The sequence below is a fragment of the Haliotis rubra genome, unplaced genomic scaffold (genome assembly GCF_003918875.1).
Source record: "Haliotis rubra isolate DU_JTF1 unplaced genomic scaffold, ASM391887v1 Scf1381, whole genome shotgun sequence".
Taxonomy (NCBI): domain Eukaryota; kingdom Metazoa; phylum Mollusca; class Gastropoda; order Lepetellida; family Haliotidae; genus Haliotis; species Haliotis rubra.
In genome coordinates, this window is record NW_025765316.1 from 168,789 (window position 1) to 191,279 (window position 22,491).

At 40.1% G+C, this 22,491-nt stretch overlaps 4 protein-coding genes across 12 annotated transcripts in view; 1 reads left to right on the plus strand and 3 right to left on the minus strand.

Annotated features, from left to right (window-relative positions):
* The window catches only part of LOC124268454 (GTPase IMAP family member 9-like), a 29,174-nt gene extending 26,330 nt beyond the window's left edge, over window positions 1-2,844 (minus strand). For 2 of the 4 annotated variants that reach the window (XM_046703417.1, XM_046703415.1), the window contains exons 1-6: window positions 2,533-2,844; window positions 2,129-2,147; window positions 2,036-2,075; window positions 1,727-1,761; window positions 987-1,094; window positions 341-550 (exon numbers count right to left, since the gene is read on the minus strand). In XM_046703417.1, coding sequence (XP_046559373.1) covers window positions 341-550; window positions 987-1,094; window positions 1,727-1,761; window positions 2,036-2,075; window positions 2,129-2,147; window positions 2,533-2,658 — 538 coding nt within the window. In that variant the 5' untranslated portion in view covers window positions 2,659-2,844. Of the gene's footprint in view, window positions 1-340; window positions 551-986; window positions 1,095-1,726; window positions 1,762-2,035; window positions 2,148-2,532 lie in introns of those variants that run through there. The other 2 variants (XM_046703416.1, XM_046703419.1) reach the window with 2 other exon arrangements.
* On the plus strand, window positions 1,928-4,760 carry LOC124268459 (GTPase IMAP family member 9-like). Its single transcript, XM_046703435.1, has 2 exons — window positions 1,928-2,239; window positions 3,008-4,760. Exon 2 carries the CDS (start codon window positions 3,085-3,087, stop codon window positions 4,309-4,311), a length of 1,227 nt encoding a protein of 408 aa, XP_046559391.1. The 5' UTR covers window positions 1,928-2,239; window positions 3,008-3,084; the 3' UTR covers window positions 4,312-4,760.
* Window positions 4,761-8,116: 3,356 nt separating this feature from the next.
* Window positions 8,117-8,830, minus strand: LOC124268465 (GTPase IMAP family member 4-like). The gene is made up of 2 exons (XM_046703442.1): window positions 8,470-8,830; window positions 8,117-8,439 (listed from the first exon to the last, which is right to left on the minus strand). The coding sequence occupies exons 1-2, from the start codon at window positions 8,828-8,830 to the stop codon at window positions 8,117-8,119; spliced, it is 684 nt and encodes a 227-aa protein (XP_046559398.1).
* LOC124268457 (GTPase IMAP family member 8-like) lies at window positions 8,403-22,122 on the minus strand. 6 transcript variants are annotated; one of them, XM_046703432.1, is made up of 4 exons: window positions 21,964-22,122; window positions 12,367-12,955; window positions 11,776-11,985; window positions 8,403-9,201 (listed from the first exon to the last, which is right to left on the minus strand). In XM_046703432.1, the coding sequence occupies exons 2-4, from the start codon at window positions 12,719-12,721 to the stop codon at window positions 8,837-8,839; spliced, it is 930 nt and encodes a 309-aa protein (XP_046559388.1). In that variant the 5' UTR covers window positions 12,722-12,955; window positions 21,964-22,122; the 3' UTR covers window positions 8,403-8,836. The 6 variants fall into 6 exon arrangements, with proteins under 6 accessions (XP_046559388.1, XP_046559387.1, XP_046559384.1 ...); XM_046703431.1 differs by having other exon boundaries at window positions 11,776-11,988; XM_046703428.1 differs by having other exon boundaries at window positions 11,776-12,955; window positions 21,964-22,119.
* Between the last annotated feature and the right edge of the window lie 369 nt (window positions 22,123-22,491).

Genomic DNA, 22,491 nt, shown 5'->3' on the forward strand with positions numbered 1-22,491 from the left:
AATATGAATTAGCAATGTATACAGCCTAAGAGATTATGGTATAAACGAGGATTCAGATATCTCTATAATATATGCTATGAGCAATTCTGAGGTTGTATGATCTTTGACCCAACAGAACAATGTGTGTGTGTGCGTGTGTGCGTGTGCGCGCGTAAGTATGTACAGATTGTGTCCACGGTTCGGCCTGCCATGATCCTTTGATCAGGGGTTCGACTCCTTGAATTATCCTGATTATTGTCTTGGTTTATCTACACCACACTAACGCTACTTCTTCACCAAAGTGGGAAACACATCGATTCATACCCCACGTAACATAATGAATGTCAGTAAATGTACTTACCACCATGTTCTACGTGCCTCGGTGTAGGGATATCCGTTTTTGAATCCACTTGCCGATCACGCATTTGTAGCTGTGTACTGTCACAGTCTTGTTGCGTTTGGTCATCTTGAACAGCTTGAAGTGAATCGTCCAGTATCCTCTGGTATTCACACATCTGACAAACTTGGATGGACTCGGCGTTAATAAACGTGCACCTTGAGCATGACCATCCTAGAAATACATGTGTCACGTACCATTATATTGATATATTTGAAGCATTTATACCTCGGCATATATCGAACACTCACTGTATCAACGCTAATCAAAGTTCCTAAAACTACACTGAATAAACTTCGACTTCGAGAACTAGACAAGAGTTTGGTATGAAATATGTTCCATTTAATCATAGAAGACGCGGTGTGAATGTTCACTAATAAGTTTTTTGAAGCAGGTAAATCTATGCTTTCTTGAACCAACGCATATGGTGTACATTAACACAACAAAAAGCTCATCAACGGGGATATGTTTACGCCGCTGCAAAGGGTAAACGGACATTTATTTAAACTGAATTCAAGTATTTTACATGTAAGGTAAAATATTATCATGTCATGTGACTCAACTATAGAAATGTATAAAATCGAAACAATACGAGAAATAGAAAACGTACCTATTTGAGCGTTTTCCAGAGATGTTCCTGATATTGCTGTATCTTGTGGTAACTGTCTCGAGTTCGAGCCCATAGTGCATATCAATGACTTCGACGGGTTCACTCTGAACAAACAGCACACCTGTGTGAGCTACAGGTTGGGGGATATTCAAATAGGTGAAGTTGGCGACAGGGTATATATGTATAGGACTGTATACATACACATGTACACGATGTACATCCACGTACATGCATCAGCAGTGTGGATTAAAGTATATTGTGAAAAATGTGTATCAGTTGCGTGTTCATGTAGTATCAAACTTTGGATTTGTTTAGATATACAAAGTAAACACAACTAGGACAGAAAGTTTGATAACGGCATAAGGATCTGTACACGTTGCTTTGATAGTATATAACGATCTGCACATTGAGTGTACTTTATCAAGCGTCAACACACACACAGCACATACAAAGCTCACACACAAAGCACACACTCAAACGCACTACATATACAGTGAAGCCCCGTTAGTACGGACTCCGATAATCCGGATATTTCGCTTCCCGGACGATTTTAACTTGTTACCAATCTATGCCTATTTAATTTGCCTCGATAATCCGGAAATTCGGTTTCCTTGGGTCTTGAATCAGTAGTCCGGACTATCCGCAATCCTTTGCTGAGAAACGCAACCGTTCGGATTAACGAGGCTTCACTGTACATATATTTATAATGATAGTGAAAGGAAAAGTTAAAAATTTACTGATAAAACAGCCGTAAATTCGGTGATAAACTTGTGATCTGTGATAATGAGAAATGTTGAGGTTAATGGTATTATACATCATATTTCAATGACATTGAAATGCTTGTCACCACAGGCCCATACAACTTATGCCCAGATAACCAGGAGTACTTACCGATACACTCTACAACTGATTCCTTGGGAATATATTTCTCTCCCCGGGAATACAAAATTCCACAAAAGCAATCAGCGGTGGCAGGGTGTATTGCGATGACTCACTAACCTCTATCAAACGACACGGTACACCCATTAAGAAAGGAAACCACCCATTACCTGAACTTGGGGACGTGCAGTCTCTTTGTCGTTTCTGTCTGCATCGCCACGATATAATCACTGTGATCTCCATAACAACTCTCCCACAACAGCTGTGCTGGGTATTCCCAGTCTCAAAATAGAGTGTCGTCATATTTTATGACGTCACGTTCAAACAGCGTTATAATATTATTCCACACAAAGGACGAGTGCTGCTCGACGAAGGTACGTACATACCTGTCGTTATTAATCATTGTTTAGGATCGGTGTTTTGCATAATTTCCGATTCGATCTTACTTCCAATCGATAGCATATGGTTATGGTTATTATGGTGTTTGAAAGGCTGGTTTTGTGGCACGAGCCAGGGACGGCCACTGTGTGTTGATAGCTGGCAGGATGGATAGTTTGTATTTTCACTGTGGTAGACTGGTTATGGTTCGGTGAACTGTACTGTGAGAACAGATCACTAACACTACGGATATAGACAGAATGATGTTCCACAGAGGCAATGCAGTTACCTGATTGTCTTGTTTGTTTAAGGAGTACTGCTGTGTAGCAGTAAATGCTGATATGTTGTAGGCACATTGTGTGACTGGCGGGTCCCATCGGTAGGACAGGACATTACTGCGAACACCTGGTGTCATTACTAATTTTTAGTAGTCCATTCTCTTTATAGTCACATCCACTTTGACCTTTGCACAAATGGAACCATTTCTTAGGGTAATCAAAACTGAGTATATTTTTGCACTGACGTTATACGTTTAACAGTGTGTATAACCCGTTCGCGCTAGAGTAGAGGTTGTCTTGATTATCAAACGAAAAAACCCGTGAAAGGGCTATGTGGGGGTAAAATTAATAACACTGGCTCACTAAAGGAATGTAATTCAAATTAAGAATTATCATCACAATGATAAAGCCAATTAGACCCATGGCTTTATAAACTACAATGTTGATATTTTCTAAAAACCAACAAATATTATTCTTTATTTCCAGGGTTAAGCACACCTTGATTACTGACAAGTTGGGAGTTCCGTTCTTTGGGTGATCAAGAAATCCCCGATTCTGCCAGTATGGACAGGCGAATTGTATTCCTCGGCCGAACTGGTTCTGGTAAGAGTATGACGGGAAATAACATCCTCCAAAAACAAGTCTTTGCTTCAAGCTCTTGTGGGTTATCGGTGACAAAGCAATGTCAAAGAGGAACTGCCAGGAGGAATGGAGTAAACATCGAATTAGTTGACAGTCCGGGGTTATTTGATACAGGAATGAGTAATGAAATTGTTACTAAAGAAATCGTCAAATGCATTGCCATGACAGCCCCTGGCCCCCATGCTTTTGTGATGGTTCTGCGCATCGATCGTTTCACCAAAGAAGAACAAAACACCGTGGAACATTTTAAGGATGTCTTTGGTGGGGAAATGCTGAAACACCTCCTGGTCCTTTTCACTAGAAAGGATGATCTCATTGCTGATGGTAAGTCGATCGAAGATTTCATTCACGCATCACCAGAACCGCTGACAGAGCTTCTAAACTCTTGCAATAATCGTTATATTGCTTTCAACAACAGGGGTTCGGAGGCGGAAAAAGATCGGGACGTTCAAAACTTCCTGAGTCTGGTGGACAGGACTGTTAGAGAAAATGGCAACACATATTACACCAATGAAATGTACGAGGAAGCTGAACGGGCTATGAAGAGGAGAGAGGAGCAACTTAAGAAGGAGCACCAGGAAGATATGGACAGGGAAAGAAGACAGATAGAAGATGAATGTCGAGAGAAGCTACGAGAAACGAACAAGAACGCAGACGAGGTGGTGCAAACTCTACAAGCACAAATCGCAGAACTGGAAAAGGCAAAGCAAAACGAAAGCGAATCACAGAGTGTTATAAAGGAACTGCAAGGTGAATTAAAGGAGGTGACACAATTGCTGGCTGATGTGAAGAAGGATGCCGAGGAACAGAAAGCTAAAGCAGAGAAAGACGCTGCTGAAAGAACACTCAAATGTCAGTCCGTGACGCCAGATTTCAGAGAACAGGCAAAGCAGGAAGTTAACAAAAACCAAGAGAGGGCCATGGCTGTTTTGAAGTTCTTAGGAGAGACTGTGTTCCAAACAGTTTGCAGAGCAATAGGTGATGCTGTTGCTAAGGGTTTGGGAGATGTAATAGGGGCTAGATTTCAAAAGGCAACTGACAAAATCAAGATAAAAGAAGAAAACCCCAACACAGCTGGTGTCAAAAAAGGCGAAAAGGCAAATTCCAAAACGGAAAAGAAGGCGAGTGATAAGGAGAAAAAGAAATAGATGCGATGGATTACATGGCAAGTTGTGTGAAAGAAGAAGTGATGTTTTACCGGACTGAAGAAACTAAACGTATCTCGTGTCCAGTAAGGAGTTTGAATCTTTACCAGTAAGAGCAAATTATTCCATCAACCCTGCTTTTTTTACTTGACATAATATTTACTGACGCAGTAAGGAAGATGGGATGTGTTCTTCGCCGAATACAAAATTATTTCTGAATTGCCATGCCATATTATTTACAGTCTATGGACCGCCTCCGTGGTGTAGTGGTTAGAGCGTCCGCCCGAAGAGCGGAAGGTCGCGGGTTCTATCCCCGACTGCGTCATACCAAAAGACGTTAAAATAGGGTACTTGTGATCCGTATCGTGTTTCATCCTGCAATAAATTATTAGTTAACACTTACTGATTTAAAAATTATACTTAATTGTGAATAAACACATGTTCTCTTTTTATTCACTCTTTGTTCTTTTGCACTCCGATTGTGCACAAGCAATGTATCCGAAACTGTATTCACACACACACACATACATACACACACACACATACACACACATATATATGTACATACACACACATACATACATACATAAACATAGTGTACTGACATGTGATAACTAAAAATACACATTTTCCTCGGGATCTAAGAAACGTTCTCGAGAAATGAAACGTTTATTTACGACGGGTTATAGGCCCCATAAGAAGGATTAGATGATGTCATTGGGGTGAGCAAACTAGTTGAAACGCAATGTATCTCACGATGGTCACGTGGGGTGTTTAGACGGCAGACAATGGACTGTCAGACAGAAAAAGCGAGAAACAGATATGGTGTTTACCGAGGTGTTTAGCAGACAGATGGGCACATACATATACAAACACTCACACCCATGTCTTCGTCTGTATGTCTGTATACACGCATACATACAACATCAATATCTGCATATACTACTCATATTATCTATATACTTTCTCTATATACGGTATTACCTATATAGTCTCTCTATATATGTTCTGAGCACTGAACATGACCGAAGTACAACTGTCTGAATTACACACGTCACGTCATGAACATCGTCTGTGTCATGTTGTATTCAGCACGAGGACGTCCGCTTGCCTCTGGAGATCAATTGACATGCTCATGGCATACAGACATGCAGGCAAATCACTTCCACATATATGTTCCGCGAAGCGTAATTCTACGCGTTGACAATTCACTGGTCGAGATAAAATAAATAATATACAGTTACTGAACAGTAACTGAACAGTAACTGATTACGTATACTAGTGGGGTGGTGGGGTAACCTAGTGGATTAAACGTTCGCTCGTCATGCCCAGCGCCAGGGTTTGATTCCCCACATGGGTACAATGTGTGGTGACCATTTCTCGTGTCCCCTGGCCGTGATATTGCTGGAATATTGCTAAAAGCGGCGTAAAACCCAACTGGGCGGTGGGGTAGCCTAGTGGTTAAGCGTTTGCTCGTCACGCCGAAGACCCGGGTTCGAATCCCCACATGGGTACAATGTGTGAAGCCCATTTCTGGTGTCCCCCGCCGTGATTTTGGTGGAATATTGATAAAAGCGGCGTAAAACCAAACTCAGTCAGTCAGTCAGTCAGTAAAACCCAACTCATTCACTCACTCGCGAGTCCCAAAACTTTCAAAGTAAATTTAAACTTACCATTTTTTTAAACAGACAATCCATGAACATGTAAAATAAACGTTTCAAAAAGATTGCAACCATACTTAATCACTTTTGACACGTTATTATAAAATGAAGCATCATATTAGCCATTTCAGCCAGAACATATTTTAAACATATCAGTCTATCAATTCATATATTTTTAAAACTGTGGAAAAGTGTCCATCACCCAGTTAGATTTGTTTCTGTGTTTAGAGTTATATTAAGACTGCATATCCCAACACGAGCTGAATTCGACGTTCTGGTGATTTCGACGATTGCATTGCAGGCGCTATATCGGAGGAGTACGTGTGCGATCGGAGTGCACAAACAGTTTCAGTAGTAGGGCGGGTGCCCAGTCGCTGTCCTGAGAAGTTTTATTGACAAATTGGAAATTGGGAAGTAAAGTTATATAAAAAGCAAACAAACATCAATATTATTTACCCGAGATCGTTAATACCACTTACGATGCAAAATCAGTTCCCTTTATAACAAAAAATAGAAAGCGAAAATTCAGTTAGATCAGTCGTCTGCTGGTGACAGGCAATATATAAATAGGAAGCCACGTGATCACAACACTCCCTCGCAGTGCGGTGCAAAAAGTATGGCTCATCGTCGAAAACCCATACAAAATACCCGGATGTTACGAGCGGCAACAGTTTCGCCGATACGATTTCATCAACGCTATTTTTGTAGGGAACACTTGATATTTTTGTGTGAAATAGATGAATATATCCTTTATCACTCAAGGTTAGTAAAATACAAACTTTAAATGATATTACAGATAAAAAATACGTTTTTGTCTTACATCGTCGAAAACCCCTGACACCGGGATACCATTGTAGAAATACTTAAACATTCAAACAGGGAATAATGCTTGATATTTTGCAGAAAAGGGGTTTGTTTTTACCTCAAGTCAACATAGAGCTGCGTTTCGTAAACACATGGGATATTCTAACCGTTCGTGTGTTTGTATTGAATGTCAAATATAGATTAATGATATGGTTGTAATACATCCTTTAGTATACACAATCGCCATTCATGAATATAGGTGTGTATATCTTGACACAATTTCACGAGTGGACGAATTAATGATGCTATGAGGAGATACAGTGGGTACCAAGTACAGTGGCAGATAATCACCTTATGTGGTTTTGGTTTGGGCAACGAAGAGTTATGGTATATTTTGATATTTTCCGTAGAAATTCGGGATCAAACTCGTAACTGTCGGTTCATGAGAGACGCATATGTAGAAGGGAAACCCGTGAAAATCCGCGTTAAAATTGATCTTCAGCAAATGCTTGTCCTAAGAGGTGACTATCGGGATCGGGTGGTCAGGCTAACTGACTTGGTTGACACACGTCATGGTATCCCAGCTGCATTGATGGAAGCTGTTGATCACTGGATCGCCTGGTCCAGACTAGATTATTTACAGACCGCCATTATGAAGCTGGAATATTGCTGAGTACGGCGTGAAGCAACAAACAAACAGACAAGAAGGGAGAATGATAGAGACGAAGCCAAGTTGGAGCCAAGGAGATTTACTTTTAACGAATGGAGTTATTCTGACATTCCCCAACTTATACTTTTTGCGACTTGGTAAAACGTGTACTGAGACATTACCTAAATATCCTAATGCATAAAGCTAAAAATTTCACGAAACGTATATATTTAACAATCATACTGGGTTAGAACGGCCCCTCATTAGGCGACTCGCAACAACACCAGTCATGCTGTTGTCCGTACCCGCTTGACCTATACACAGCATGTAACCTGCTGAGCTTACCCCCTTGTAATACAAACCAATAATAGCGATTTGAATCTTTGAAAATTGTCTTACTACCATTGTTGATTTTGCTAATGACCATTGTCGTTAGTACTATTGCTGTGATTGTTAATGACCATTTTCGTTAATACCATTCTTTAGTTGTTCACGACTCCTGTTACATTGGTTGATATTTAACATATCCCGTCATAAACAAAACTCCTAGTGTCATGAATCTCAGGATACATCATCAATACGGAACAACTTTGTCGTTGTCGTTGATTGTGGTTGTTAATGCATTATAATGTCCATGTGGAATCTATTTGAATGGAGGGTCACCCAAGAATAGACGATATCGTCTAATGGAGGGTCACCCAAGAATAGACGATACCGTCTTCTTTACCTCCAATATCAACATTTTCAGTCCAGTTTCACGAACGCTGATATTACGGTTTGTCCCCATGTCCATTACATCTCGAAATGAATCTCTGAAATGTAAATTCATGTCATTTGCCATCACTCGTTCTTCTTTCCTACATTCCACCTCGTACTGCCTTTGATGTTTTTCTATCATCATTTCGTAACCCCGGATCTCCTGTTGCACTGCGTATATTTCGGAGGACTCCGTGGAATCATCTGACCTCTCCTGTTTGAGGTCCTGCAGCCTCTGTTGAAGTTGGGCTAGAATTTCATGTTTAGATGTTTCAGCTTTAGCCTTTTCATGCTTCATCTTCCGCTTTCGCTTGACGTAATCTTTCTTGTTCTGGACATCTATCCTGTGCTCAAGTCTTAGCTGTTCCTTTCTGTCCTCTATAATCCTACTAGCGGAAACATAGATCCAGTTGCTGTAGCACCTTCCTCGATTTGCAACTACCATTTTATCAACTGCATTGAGTAATGATTGGACATCTTGATCTCGATCTTCCTCTGGTGCCCTATTGTTGAATGCCACAAATCTATGTTGACATGCTAGGAGTAAAGTCTTCAGCCTATCTGGTGCTTCTGCAATAAATTCGTCAACAGTGACGTTGTTATGAATCAAGTCATCCTTCCTTGTAAACAGGATTATCAGATACTTCATCATGTCGTCTCAAAATATTTGTGAAAAGAGGTCCACCGTGGATTGCTCTTTGTCGGTAAAGCGGTCGATCTTGATGACAAGGACAAAAGCATGAATACCTGGAACAGTCATCCAAACACAGCGGGCAACTTCTCTAGCAATTTCTTCAATTTTCATATTTGTATCAAACATACCAGGTGTGTCAATAACTTGAATCTGCCGCCCATTTCTATTGGTTTCACCTCTCTGACATTGATCAGTTTGTGATCGACCTGAAACACCTGTGTGGAAAATCTGTCTATTGAGGATGTTGTTTCCAGTCACACTTTTACCGGATCCTGTTGATCCCAGGAGTACCATCTTGATAGTCTCAGCGGAACTTCCCTGCCCTTCATCTGAAATATATGCATTAAAATGAGTCACGGAACAGCGACACATAACTGAATTTGTTTTCTGAAAATACAATATTTAATCCTGTCGGGAGATGATTTGATTTGAGCTATAAATGTTTTTTAGGAAATGTACAGTATTTCTGTCATATCAATGATTGGAATTTAGTGATTGTTTGTGGCAGTGTTTTGGAGATGATTTGAGGGTTAGCTTTGTTGTAAGATGTAAGCAGAGGTGTAATGTGACAAGATGTATATTCGAAATACATATCATTCAAAGGTAAAAGACACTTCCAAATGGCATGTTCATGTTATTCAACGCTATATGGCGGAGGTGTGTAAATATAAAATGAATAAAGACCATCCAGTGATTAACATCATGAGCATCAATCCTCTTTTATTTTGGATCGATGAGACTTGCATGAACCACTTCAGCGAAAGAATAAACTGGTCTGCACGGTGAGTGGGTCATCCACCACTTGAACGTATAGGATAGATACCGCATTTCATTTTTAGGTTGCATGAAAATACATGTATATTTTTTAAAATAGTGGGAGGGTCAAAATCTTTCTCGGATTATTCAGAACAAAACAAATGGTATAGTGTTCTGAAAACAACTGTAGTTCTTTAGGTTCAGACAGCAAAACCTACAAAACGGAAAACAAATCCCAGGAGTCGATTTCAAGAATTATACATACATGTGACAGTTTCAGGAAAAAAAGGTAAACAAAGTTCAGATTACAGTACCTGTGAAAGTTGTAGGGCGATCACATATGCTGTTATTTGAACTTGAAGTTCTGTACGAATCCATGTTGCCAAATGTGTCAACAGCTTGTGGTCGGTGCATCAATTCATGCGGCCATATTGGTTGATGATAAAACGACAGCAGTCTTTGTAACCATTCGTCTTTGGACACTCGACACACTGTCCCTTTTTGGAATGTGTAAACCTCTGGTCCTGCTTTATCATAGAACACAATACCTTTGAAATGGTTTATGTTAACACACAGTACACATTTGTCTGTACCCTGTTCTGGAATAGCATATGCTGCTATCAAACCAGAAGGTGCTTCCAGAAATGACCCTTTCAGAGTTAAAACGACCAGGTCTGTTTTCAATTTATTGTTTAGACTTTGTATCAGTTTCTTTATGTCAAAGCAGAGATTAAATGAATTAATATAACGCTTCTTTGTTTTATAACCCTGATCATTAAATGGTTTCTCGGAGATGCCTATGTAGAATCGTCCACCTCCCTGAAGCTTTGACATAGAAGTGATGTTATGATTCAGTTTCAGATCGTGCCAAATACAGTCAGTTACATTTTCAACTGCTGCTTCACCTTGTGCCTGTTGTGGCAGCCATTTCAACTCTGACTCTCTGTCTTCATGCAATGGTATATCGTCAACACTAGTGTGTGGAATCATGTTTGCAGGGATTTGCGTTTCATTATCTCCACCACGCTTCAATATCGTAGCAATGACGGAACATGGAGCGTTTACATTTTCAAAGTCATTTCGCATCTTTGTTTTGCTGTCTAAAGTCGATACGCCACGAATTTGTTCAATTTTGAATAACAGAAAGTCATGTATATTTTCAAAAGACGAGATATTCGATAACAATTTCCGGGAAAAATAGTCACAGTATTGACAACCCTCCGGAAGCAGAGTAGAAAATCGTTTCACGATAGCTTCATCAAGTAATTCCAGGTCCCTGTCCCATTTCTGCTGCCCGTCAACGTGTATCAGGAGAACCCCACCGTCTGAATTCAGCAAGGCGTTTGCTGCCTTTGCCAGCTGATGTAAAGTGTCCTCCTTTTGTTGTGTTTTCTTGCCCGTTACAGTGGCTCTGCTCACATGTTCTAAAAGGATGCTTTCATTAAAATGTTTCTCTTTGTACTTCTCTTCTGTTCTTTTGCAGGATTTGCATTCTGTAGCAAATGAAAAAAACAAACATTCAAAGTGTGAAGGAGTTTAAAAAGCGCTTTCCACTTACAATCGTCCATGAGGATGTGTTTGTGGATCACTATCAAATATCTTAGGCTGGGAAAATATACAGAGCACTAGCTATTATTCAAACGCATGAAACAAGTTTCAGTTTGGATGTGATGAAGCGCGTTTAACATGCCACAGTGGGTAGCCTAGTCGTTAACGCGTCATGCTAAAGACCCGGGTTCGATTCCCACATGGGTACAATGTGTACAGTGCATTTCCGAAGTCCCTCGCCTTGATACTCAGACTGGCTAAAAAGATCGTTGATCGAAAATATCGTCGACAGGAAAAAGTAGTTATGGTTATCGATATGAAAATAGTTTCGTCGATAATATCGTTCATAAACTTCATTTCATTTTTAGGTTGCATGAAAATACATGTATATTTTTTTAAAATAGTGGGAGGGTCAAAATCTTTCTCGGATTATTCAGAACAAAACAAATGGTATAGTGTTCTGAAAACAACTGTAGTTCTTTAGGTTCAGACAGCAAAACCTACAAAACGGAAAACAAATCCCAGGAGTCGATTTCAAGAATTATACATACATGTGACAGTTTCAGGAAAAAAGGTAAACAAAGTTCAGATTACAGTACCTGTGAAAGTTGTAGGGCGATCACATATGCTGTTATTTGAACTTGAAGTTCTGTACGAATCCATGTTGCCAAATGTGTCAACAGCTTGTGGTCGGTGCGTCAATTCATGCGGCCATATTGGTTGATGATAAAACGACAGCAGTCTTTGTAACCATTCGTCTTTGGACACTCGACACACTGTCCCTTTTTGGAATGTGTAAACCTCTGGTCCTGCTTTATCATAGAACACAATACCTTTGAAATGGTTTATGTTAACACACAGTACACATTTGTCTGTACCCTGTTCTGGAATAGCATATGCTGCTATCAAACCAGAAGGTGCTTCCAGAAATGACCCTTTCAGAGTTAAAACGACCAGGTCTGTTTTCAATTTATTGTTTAGACTTTGTATCAGTTTCTTTATGTCAAAGCAGAGATTAAATGAATTAATATAACGCTTCTTTGTTTTATAACCCTGATCATTAAATGGTTTCTCGGAGATGCCTATGTAGAATCGTCCACCTCCCTGAAGCTTTGACATAGAAGTGATGTTATGATTCAGTTTCAGATCGTGCCAAATACAGTCAGTTACATTTTCAACTGCTGCTTCACCTTGTGCCTGTTGTGGCAGCCATTTCAACTCTGACTCTCTGTCTTCATGCAATGGTATATCGTCAACACTAGTGTGTCGAATCATGTTTGCAGGGATTTGCGTTTCATTATCTCCACCACGCTTCAATATCGTAGCAATGACGGAACATGGAGCGTTTACATTTTCAAAGTCATTTCGCATCTTTGTTTTGCTGTCTAAAGTCGATACGCCACGAATTTGTTCAATTTTGAATAACAGAAAGTCATGTATATTTTCAAAAGACGAGATATTCGATAACAATTTCCGGGAAAAAATAGTCACAGTATTGGCAACCCTCCGGAAGCAGAGTAGAAAATCGTTTCCCGATAGCTTCATCAAGTAATTCCAGGTCCCTGTCCCATTTCTGCTGCCCGTCAACGTGTATCAGGAGAACCCCACCATCTGAATTCAGCAAGGCGTTTGCTGCCTTTGCCAGCTGATGTAAAGTGTCCTCCTTTTGTTGTGTTTTCTTGCCCGTTACAGTGGCTCTGCTCACATGTTCTAAAAGGATGCTTTCATTAAAATGTTTCTCTTTGTACTTCTCTTCTGTTCTTTTGCAGGATTTGCATTCTGTAGCAAATGAAAAAAACAAACATTCAAAGTGTGAAGGGAGTTTAAAAGGGCTTTCCACTTACAATCGTCCATGAGGATGTGTTTGTGGATCACTATCAAATATCTTAGGCTGGGAAAATATACAGAGCACTAGCTATTATTCAAACGCATGAAACAAGTTTCAGTTTGGATGTGATGAAGCGCGTTTAACATGCCACAGTGGGTAGCCTAGTCGTTAACGCGTCATGCTAAAGACCCGGGTTCGATTCCCACATGGGTACAATGTGTACAGTGCATTTCCGAAGTCCCTCGCCTTGATACTCAGACTGGCTAAAAAGATCGTTGATCGAAAATATCGTCGACAGGAAAAAGTAGTTATGGTTATCGATATGAAAATAGTTTTGTCGATAATATCGTTCATAAACTTTTGTGACAGAATCAAGCTTTAATTTACTTCCGCAATACAGAAATTAAAGTATTTATTCATGAGATTCTTACATATTATGTTAAGGAGGCTTTTTTGTTATTAACCCATGCTTAAACATGTCAACACTCACAATAATAGTTGTGTGAAACATATTAATTTCCTTCAGACACTCAATAGTTGTGTCTAGTTACAAATTATCGAATATATTGCAGCCAGCCCTACTTCATACTTATTAAAAGCGTTGTGTAACCTAGCTCACGCACCTGCTGACTATCGGATATCAGCCCTACTTCACTATTGAGTATTGCTAAAAGCGTTGTGTAACTCCATCACGCACCCGCTGACTAATAATAGACCAGCCCTACTCATATTGCTGGAATTTTGCCAAAAGCGTTGTGTGTAACCTTGCTCACGCAAATTCCGCTGACTCAGTCAATCAATAGACCAGCCCTACTCATATTGCTGGAATATTGCTAAAAGCGTTGTGTAACCCAGCTCTCGCACCCGCTGACTCACTCAGTCATCTTGTTTCGTTTCATTGCTGGAGTATTGCTAAAGCGTTGTGTAACCCAGTACCTGCCGACTCACTTCTCAGACCAGCCCTACTTCATATTGCTGGAATATTGCTAAAAGCGTTGTGTAACCTTAGATCACGCTCACGCACCCGCTGACTCACCTGCCGACTCCAATAGACCAGCCCTACTTCATATTGCTAACTGATAGCTCGATAGACCAGCCCTACTACATATTGCTAAAAGCACCCGGCTGACTATCCGGAATAGACCAGCCCTACTTCCATATTGCTGGAATATTGCTGTTGTGTAACCTAGCTCGCACCCGCTGACTAACTCAATAGACCAGCCCTACTTCATATTGCTGGAGTATTATTGCTGGAATTTTGTCCTACTATATTGTTGAATATTGCTAAAGCGTTGTGTAACCTAGCTCACGCACCCGCTGACTCAGTCAATTTAATAGACCAGCCCTACTTCATATTGCTGGAATATTGCTAAAGCGTTGTGTAACCTAGCTCGCACCCGCTGACTCAGTCTCAATAGACCAGCCCTACTTCATATTGCTGGAATATTGCTAAAAGCGTTGTGTAACCTAGCTCACGCACCCGCTGACTCACTCAATAGACCAGCCCTACTTCATATTGCTGGAATATTGCTAAAAGCGTTGTGTAACCTCAATAGACCAGCCCTACTTCATATTGCTGGAATATTGCTGAAAGCGTTGTGTAACCGATACTGACTCATTCAATAGACCCCTACTTCATATTGCTGGAATATTGCTAAAAGCGTTGTGTAACCTAGCTCACGCAACCGCTAACTCACTCAATAGACCAGCCCTACTTCATATTGCTGGAATATTGCTAAAAGCGTTGTGTAACCTAGATCACGCACCCGCTGACTCACTCAATAGACCAGCCCTACTTCATATTGCTGAATATTGCTAAAGCGTAACCCAGCTCACGCAACCGCTGACTTTATCTCCAATAGACCATCTTCTACTTCATATTGTTGGAATATTGCCGAAAGCGTTGTGTAACCTAGCTCACGCACCCGCTGACTCAGCTTCAGATTAATAGACCAGCCCTCTACTTCATATTGCTGGAATATTGCTAAAAGCGTTGACTCACTTTCACAGACCAGCCCTAACCGTTGTGTAACCTAGCTCACGCACCCGCTGCTGACTGCTAAAAGCGTTGTGTAACCTAGATCAATGCACCCGAATAGACCAGCCCTACTTCATATTGCTGGAATATTGCTAAAAGCGTTGTGCGTTGTGTAATCCTTGCTCACGCACCCGCTGACACCATCCCACAGACCAGCCCTACTTCATAAATATTGCTAAAAGCTGTAACCTAGCTCTCGCACCCGACTTGACTCACTCAATAGACCAGCCCTACTTCATATTGCTGGAGTATTGCATAACCCAGCTCACGCACCCGCTTTCGACTCAGTCAATGGACCATTCCTACCGTATTGCTGGACCGTATTGCTAAAAGCGTTATTGTAACCTCTAGCTCTCGCACCCGCTGACTCACTCAGCCCTACTTCCATATTGCTGGAATATTGCTAAAAGCGGTAACCTTGCTCACTGACTCAGTCAATTCAATAGACCGCCAGCCCTGTCATATTGCTGGAATATTGCTAAAAGCGTTGTGTAACCTAGCTCTCGCTGCCGACTACTCAATAGACCAGCCCTACTTCATATTGCTGGAATATTGCTAAAAGCGTTGTGTAACTCCAGCTCACGCACCTGCTGACTCACTTCAACAGACCAGCCCTAAAGCGTTGTGTAACCTAGATCACGCACCCGCTGACTAACTCAATAGACCAGCCCTACTTCATATTGCTGGAATATTGCTAAAAGCGTTGTGTAACCTGTGCTCACGCACCCGCTGACTCAGCCCTACTTCATATTGCCGGAGTATAGCTAAAAGCGTTGTGTAAACCTGTAGCCTACTTCATATTGCTGGAATATTGCTAAAAGCGTTGTGTAACCTAGCTCTCGCACCCCTGACTGACTGGAATATGCTCAATAGACCAGCCCTACTTCATATTGCTGGAATATTGCTAAAAGCGTTGTGTAACCTAGCTCACGCAACCGCTGACTCACTCAATAGACCAGCCCTACTTCATATTGCTGGAATATTGCTATTGCTAAAAGCGTTGTGTAACCTAGCTCACGCAACCGCTGACTCATATTCAATAGACCAGCCCTACTTCATATTGCTGGAATATTGCTGAAAGCGTTGTGTAACCTAGATCACGCACCCACTGGCTCACTCAATAGACCAGCCCTACTTCATATTGCTGGAATATTGCTAAAAGCGTTGTGTAAAGCGTTCATTGTAACCTGGCTCACGCAACCGCTGACTCACTCAATAGACCAGCCCTACTTCATATTGCTGGAATATTGCTAAAAGCGTTGTGTAACCTAGCTCACGCAACCGCTGACTCACTCAATAGACCAGCCCTACTTCATATTGCTGGAATATTGCCGAAAGCGTTGTGTAACCTAGCTCACGCACCCGCTTTTTACAACCTTGCTTTAGCGCCATAAACATTGCAAACAATTTGTGCACTAATAAAGGTATCCCAGGCACCGACCCCAATTGTGACACGGACAGGCGGTGATACAACAGTTACGTCTTTGCTAAATATAGTATGGGAATTCCCCGTCTATAAATACCAAGAGACGGGTTTTCCCGATTGCCTCGTAATACGTCCAAGTCATAATACACTAACAAAGCAGGTGAACATTATGTTGCCGTTTTGGTAGAACGATATTCACTTCATAAATAAATATTACTTTTTAACTATGTATATTCTTCGTTTGGGTAAGATACATGTAAATGCACAAAATGAGTGTTGCCGAAAAATGCTGTTTTTACTTCGTTCCTTTAATTTTTGTGAACATGTAAGCTGATAAGGTGAGCGTCACATTAGAACCAGCAGTACATTACAGGTAAAAGTATACTTGGAATAGAACTACTAAACTGGATTAGGGATTAACAAAAAAGAAAACACCAGAAAATCATCAATCTATTACGATTCCGTTAGCGTCACAAATCACTACAGCTGGCAACTATGGGAATCAGTCACCGGCATCAGTGATGAAAATAATTCCCAAGTGGCTGAATTTCAGGTAAGATAAGAAAGCACATAATTAATTATGTACGAAATATAACCGTACTCCTTTTATGTTTTCCTCTCTTTGAACATATGTAATCTTTATAATACTTCTTTAAACAATATGTATACTTACTTTCCATACTCAGTATCCAGACAAGCACAATGTGACACTCGTAGTGTGGTGTTGATAACCCTACAGTCTAACCTGCTGGCAATAATACATCTGTAACTACATCACTGAGAGGGCTACAAACATTTCACGATGCTGTGATATGCGATCGTTATTGTACAACACATGTGCCACGACATACGTATCATTGTGTTCATCAAGCCATAATGCTAGGGGGATAATTTAAATGATAATACAGGAAGTGCGACAGGCTCTACGGAAGGCGAAGGCGGGCAAGGCTCCCGGTATCAATAACGGTATCCCTGTACAGCTATTAAAGGGATATAAGGTACCTAACGTTTTAAAGAATTGTGTTTCCATACAGCTTGTATTCCCAAACTATGGGGGAAAGGACTGATTAAACCCATCCCTAAGTTTTCATCAGCAGACCCTAGAGATCCTCTTAGCTACAGGGGGATTACATTGACCAATGCTGTGTACAAACCATACTGCAACATACCATACTGCGACAAACCATACTGCAACATACTGCAACAAACCATACTGCAACATACCATACTGCAGCAACCCATCCTGCAACAAACCATACTGCAACAAACCATACTGCAACATACCATCCTGCAACAAACCATACTGCAACAGACCATACTGCAACAAACCACACTGCAACATACCATACTGCAACAACCCATACTGCAACAAACCATACTGCAACATACCATACTGCAACAAACCATACTGCAACAAACCATACTGCAACAAAAACCATACTGCAACAAACCATACTGCACCAAACCATACTGCAACATACCATACTGTAACAAACTATACTGCAACATCCCAAACTGCAACAAACCATACTGCAACAACCCATACTGCAACAAACCATACTGCAACAAAAACCATACTGCACCAAACCATACTGTACCAAACCATACTGCAACATACCATACTGTAACAAACTATACTTGCAACATCCCATACTGTAAACAAACCATACTGCAACAAACCATACTGCAACAAACCATACTGCAACAAACCATACTGCAACATACCATTCTGCAACAACTGTAAATAAACCTACTACTGTAACAAACCATACTGCAACACACCAAATATACTGCAAATAAGTCACCATACTGCAACAAAACAAACTATACTGCAACATACCATACTGCAAACAAACCATACTGCAACAACCATACTACAACAAACCATACTGCAACATACCATACTGCAACATACCATACTGCAAAACATACCATACTACAATTGTAAACAAACCATACTGCAAGATACCATACTGCAAAAAAACCATACTGCAACAAACCATACTCATAACAAACATACCTAACCATACCATACAACAAAACCATACTGCAACATATCATACTGCAACAAACTATGCTGCAACATACCATATACTGCAACAAACAATACTGCAACATACCATACTGCAACAAACCATACTGCACCAAACCATACTCGCAACATATACCATACTTGTAAACAAACTATACTGCAACATCCCATACTGCAACAAACAATACTGCAACATACCATACTGCAACATACCATACTGCAACATACTGCAAAACAAACCATACTGTAACATACCATACTGCAAAGCAACCCATACTGCAACAAACCATACTGCAACAAACCATACTGTAAACATACCATACTGCAACAAACCATACTGTACTGCAAACCATACTGCATACTGCAACATACTGCAACAAACGATACTGCTGCAACATACCATACTGCACAAATATACCATACTGCTACAACAAACCATACTGCAAACAAACCATACTGCAAACATACCATACTGTAAACAAACCATACTGCAAACATACCATACTGCAATATAAACCATACTGCAACAAACCATACTGTAAACATACCATACTGCAAACAAACCATACTGCAACAACAAGCCATACTGCAAAACCAACAAACCATACTGCAAACAAACCATACTGCAACAAATACCACAAAACATACTGTAAACAAACCATACTGCAACATACCATACTGCAACAAACCATACTGCAACAAACCATACTGCAACAAACCATACTGCAACAAACCATACTGCAACAAACCATACTGCAACAAACCATACTGCAACAAACCATACTGCAACAAACCATACTCGCAACAAACCATACTGTAACAACCATACTGCAACAAACCATACTGCAACAACAACACCATACTGCAAACAAACCATACTGTAACATACCATACTGCAACAAAACCATACTGCAACATACCATACTGCAACAAAACCATACTGCAACAAACTATACTGCAACATACCATACTGCAAATAACCCATACTGTAAATATACCATACTGCAAATAAACTATACTGCAACAAACTATACTGCAACAAACCATACTGCAAACAAAACCATACTGCAACAAACCATACTGCAAACATACCATACTGCAACAAACCATACTGCAACAAACCATACTGCAACATACCATACTGCAACAAACCATACTGCAACAAACCATACTCGTAAACAAACCATACTGCAACAAACCATACTGCAAACATACTATACTGCAACAAACCATACTGTAAACAAACCATATACTGCAACAAACTATACTGCAAACATACCATACTGCAACATCCCATACTGCAACAAACCATACTGTAAACAAACCATACTGCAACATACCATACTGCAACAACCCATACTGCAACAAACTATAACTGCAACAAACTATACTGCAAAATAAACCATACTGCAACAAACCATACTGCAACAAAACTATACTGTAAACACCATACTGCAACCATAATGCAACAAACCATACTGCAAATAAACCCATACTGCAACATACCATACTCGCAAATATACCAATTGCAAAAACCATACTCAACAAAATACTAAAAATAACAAAACAATACTGTAAACAAACTGTACTGCAACATACCATACCTGTAAATAAAACCATACTCGGTAACAAACCATACTGCAACATACCATACTGCAACAAACATACTGCAACAACCCATACTGCAACATACTCATACTGCAACAAACCCATACTGCAACAACAAACCATACTGTAAACAAACCATACTGTAAACAAACCATACTGCAACAAACTATATTGTAAAACAAACCATACTGCAACAATACCAAACCATACTAATACTGCAAATAAACCATACTGCAACATACCATACTGCAAACAAACCATACTGTAAACAACCCATACTGCAACATACCATACTGCAAACAAAACTTATACTGTAAATAAACCATACTGCAACAAACTCATACTGCAACATACCATACTGCAAAATAAACCATACTCGTAACAAACCATACTGGCAACATACCATACTGCAACAAACCATACTGTAAACAAACTATACTGTAAACATACCATACTGCAAACAAACCATACTGCAACAAACCATACTCGTAACAAACCATACCGTAAACATACCATACTGCAAACAAACCATACTGCAACAAACTATACTGCAACAAACCATACTGCAAACAAACCATACTGCAAAACAAACCATACTGCAACATACCATACTGCAAACAAACCATACTGCAACAACCCATACTCGCAACATACCATACTGCAAACAAACCATACTGCAACAAACAATACTGCAACAAACCATACTCGGTAAACAAACCATACTGCAACATACCATACTGTAAACATACCATACTGCAACATACCATACTGCAACAAACTATACTGCAACAAACTATACTGCAACATACCATACTGCAACAACCCATACTGCAACAACCCATACTGCAACATACCATACTGCAACAAACCATACTGCAACAACCCATACAGCAACAAACCATACTGCAACAAACCATACTTGAACAAACCGTACTGCAACATACTCAACGAACGTCTCTCTGCGTGGGCGGAAAGAAATGATATTCTCTGTGACGAGCAGAATGGTTTTCGACGCGGAAGATCTACTGTTGATCATATTGGCTCAATTATAAACCGAACTGTGCTGTTTACGATACTTGTTTTAGCGCAGTAAACATTGACAAGAATTGGTGCACACACAGAGGGGTCTCCGGCGTTCACCCCAGACACTGACAGGTGAGGAAACAACAGTTATATAATGTACTAAATATAGCCTTGGAATTCCCCGCCTATAAATACCAATAGACGGATTTTCCGGATTGTCTGTTGATACGTCCACGTCACAATATACAGACAAAGCAGGTGAACATTATGTTGCCGTTTTGGTAGAATGGTAATCTGATATGCATTCAATGAATAAATATTCCTTTTAAACTATGTACAGTCTTCGTTTGTGGTAAGATGCATGTAAATGCACATAGTGTTGTCGACAAATGGTGTTTTTACATCGTTACGTTAATTCTTGTGAACCCATGCGCTGAAAACACCTACTATGACGTCACCTCAGAACTAGCATTGCATTACAGGTAAAAATATACCTGGAATAAAACCAGCAAACTGGATTATTGATAAACAAAACATACAAATAAAAATGAAAAAATAATTAAAATAAAAATAATAAAAATGGGACGCCAGGAGAATCATCAATATATTACGATTGCGTTCATCGCGTCACATATCAGTACAAATGGCAAACTATAGGAATCAGTCACCAAACATCAGTGATGAAAATAATTCCCAATTGGTTGAATTTCAGGTGAGATAAGAAAACACTTAATAAATTATGTAAGAAATATAACCGTCTCCGAATTCATGTTTTCCCTAATTTCAACATATATATTCCTTTTAAAACTTCTTTAGAAATGTTTATACCTACTTTCCATACTCAGTCCGAAGACAAGCACAAGTACAATATTGAAAATCTAAATCCTACAGTCTAACCTGCTGCCTATAATCCATCTATGACCACATCACCTGAGAGGGTTGCACACATTACTTGACGCTGTGATAGGCGATGGTTATTGTACAACACATGAGTCATGAAATGCACGCATAGTTGTGTTCATGAAGCGATAAACACAAGTGTGGGTAATTTACATGTGAACCTGGTAACACATGACTGAACAGGGCTACAATGAGAAATCCTCAATACCACAGCCGAATCAATCGTATGTGGTGGGATACTCGTAACTGTTTCTGTAAGACAAAAAAGTCAAAGTACAGCGAATAGGAGAAAACAGACGAATTTTATTAATTTTTAACGCGTTAAATGCGATTGGAAATTGGCCAGGGAATATTACAAACTAACCGACCATGTTCCACCATCATAAATCTTAAAAGGGTTTCATTGAATACAAGCATCGAAGAAACACGCGACCTATATATCCTATTGTGCTGGTCAGAA

What these genes read in the sequence shown, in the direction of transcription:
- LOC124268459 (XM_046703435.1), top strand. Translation starts at nt 3,085, where the DNA reads ATGGACAGGCGAATTGTATTCCTCGGCCGAACTGGTTCTGGTAAGAGT.
- LOC124268465 (XM_046703442.1), bottom strand. Translation starts at nt 8,830, where the DNA reads ATGATGAAGTATCTGATAATCCTGTTTACAAGGAAGGATGACTTGATT. An exon ending in GCGAAAGCGGAAGATGAAGC is followed by an intron (nt 8,440 to 8,469) that starts ATGAAAAGGCTA and finishes AAACATCTAAAC; the next exon opens with ATGAAATTCTAGCCCAACTT.
- LOC124268457 (XM_046703428.1), bottom strand. Translation starts at nt 12,721, where the DNA reads ATGAAGCTATCGGGAAACGATTTTCTACTCTGCTTCCGGAGGGTTGCC. An exon ending in TCGCCCTACAACTTTCACAG is followed by an intron (nt 9,202 to 11,775) that starts GTACTGTAATCT and finishes CATATATTTCAG; the next exon opens with ATGAAGGGCAGGGAAGTTCC.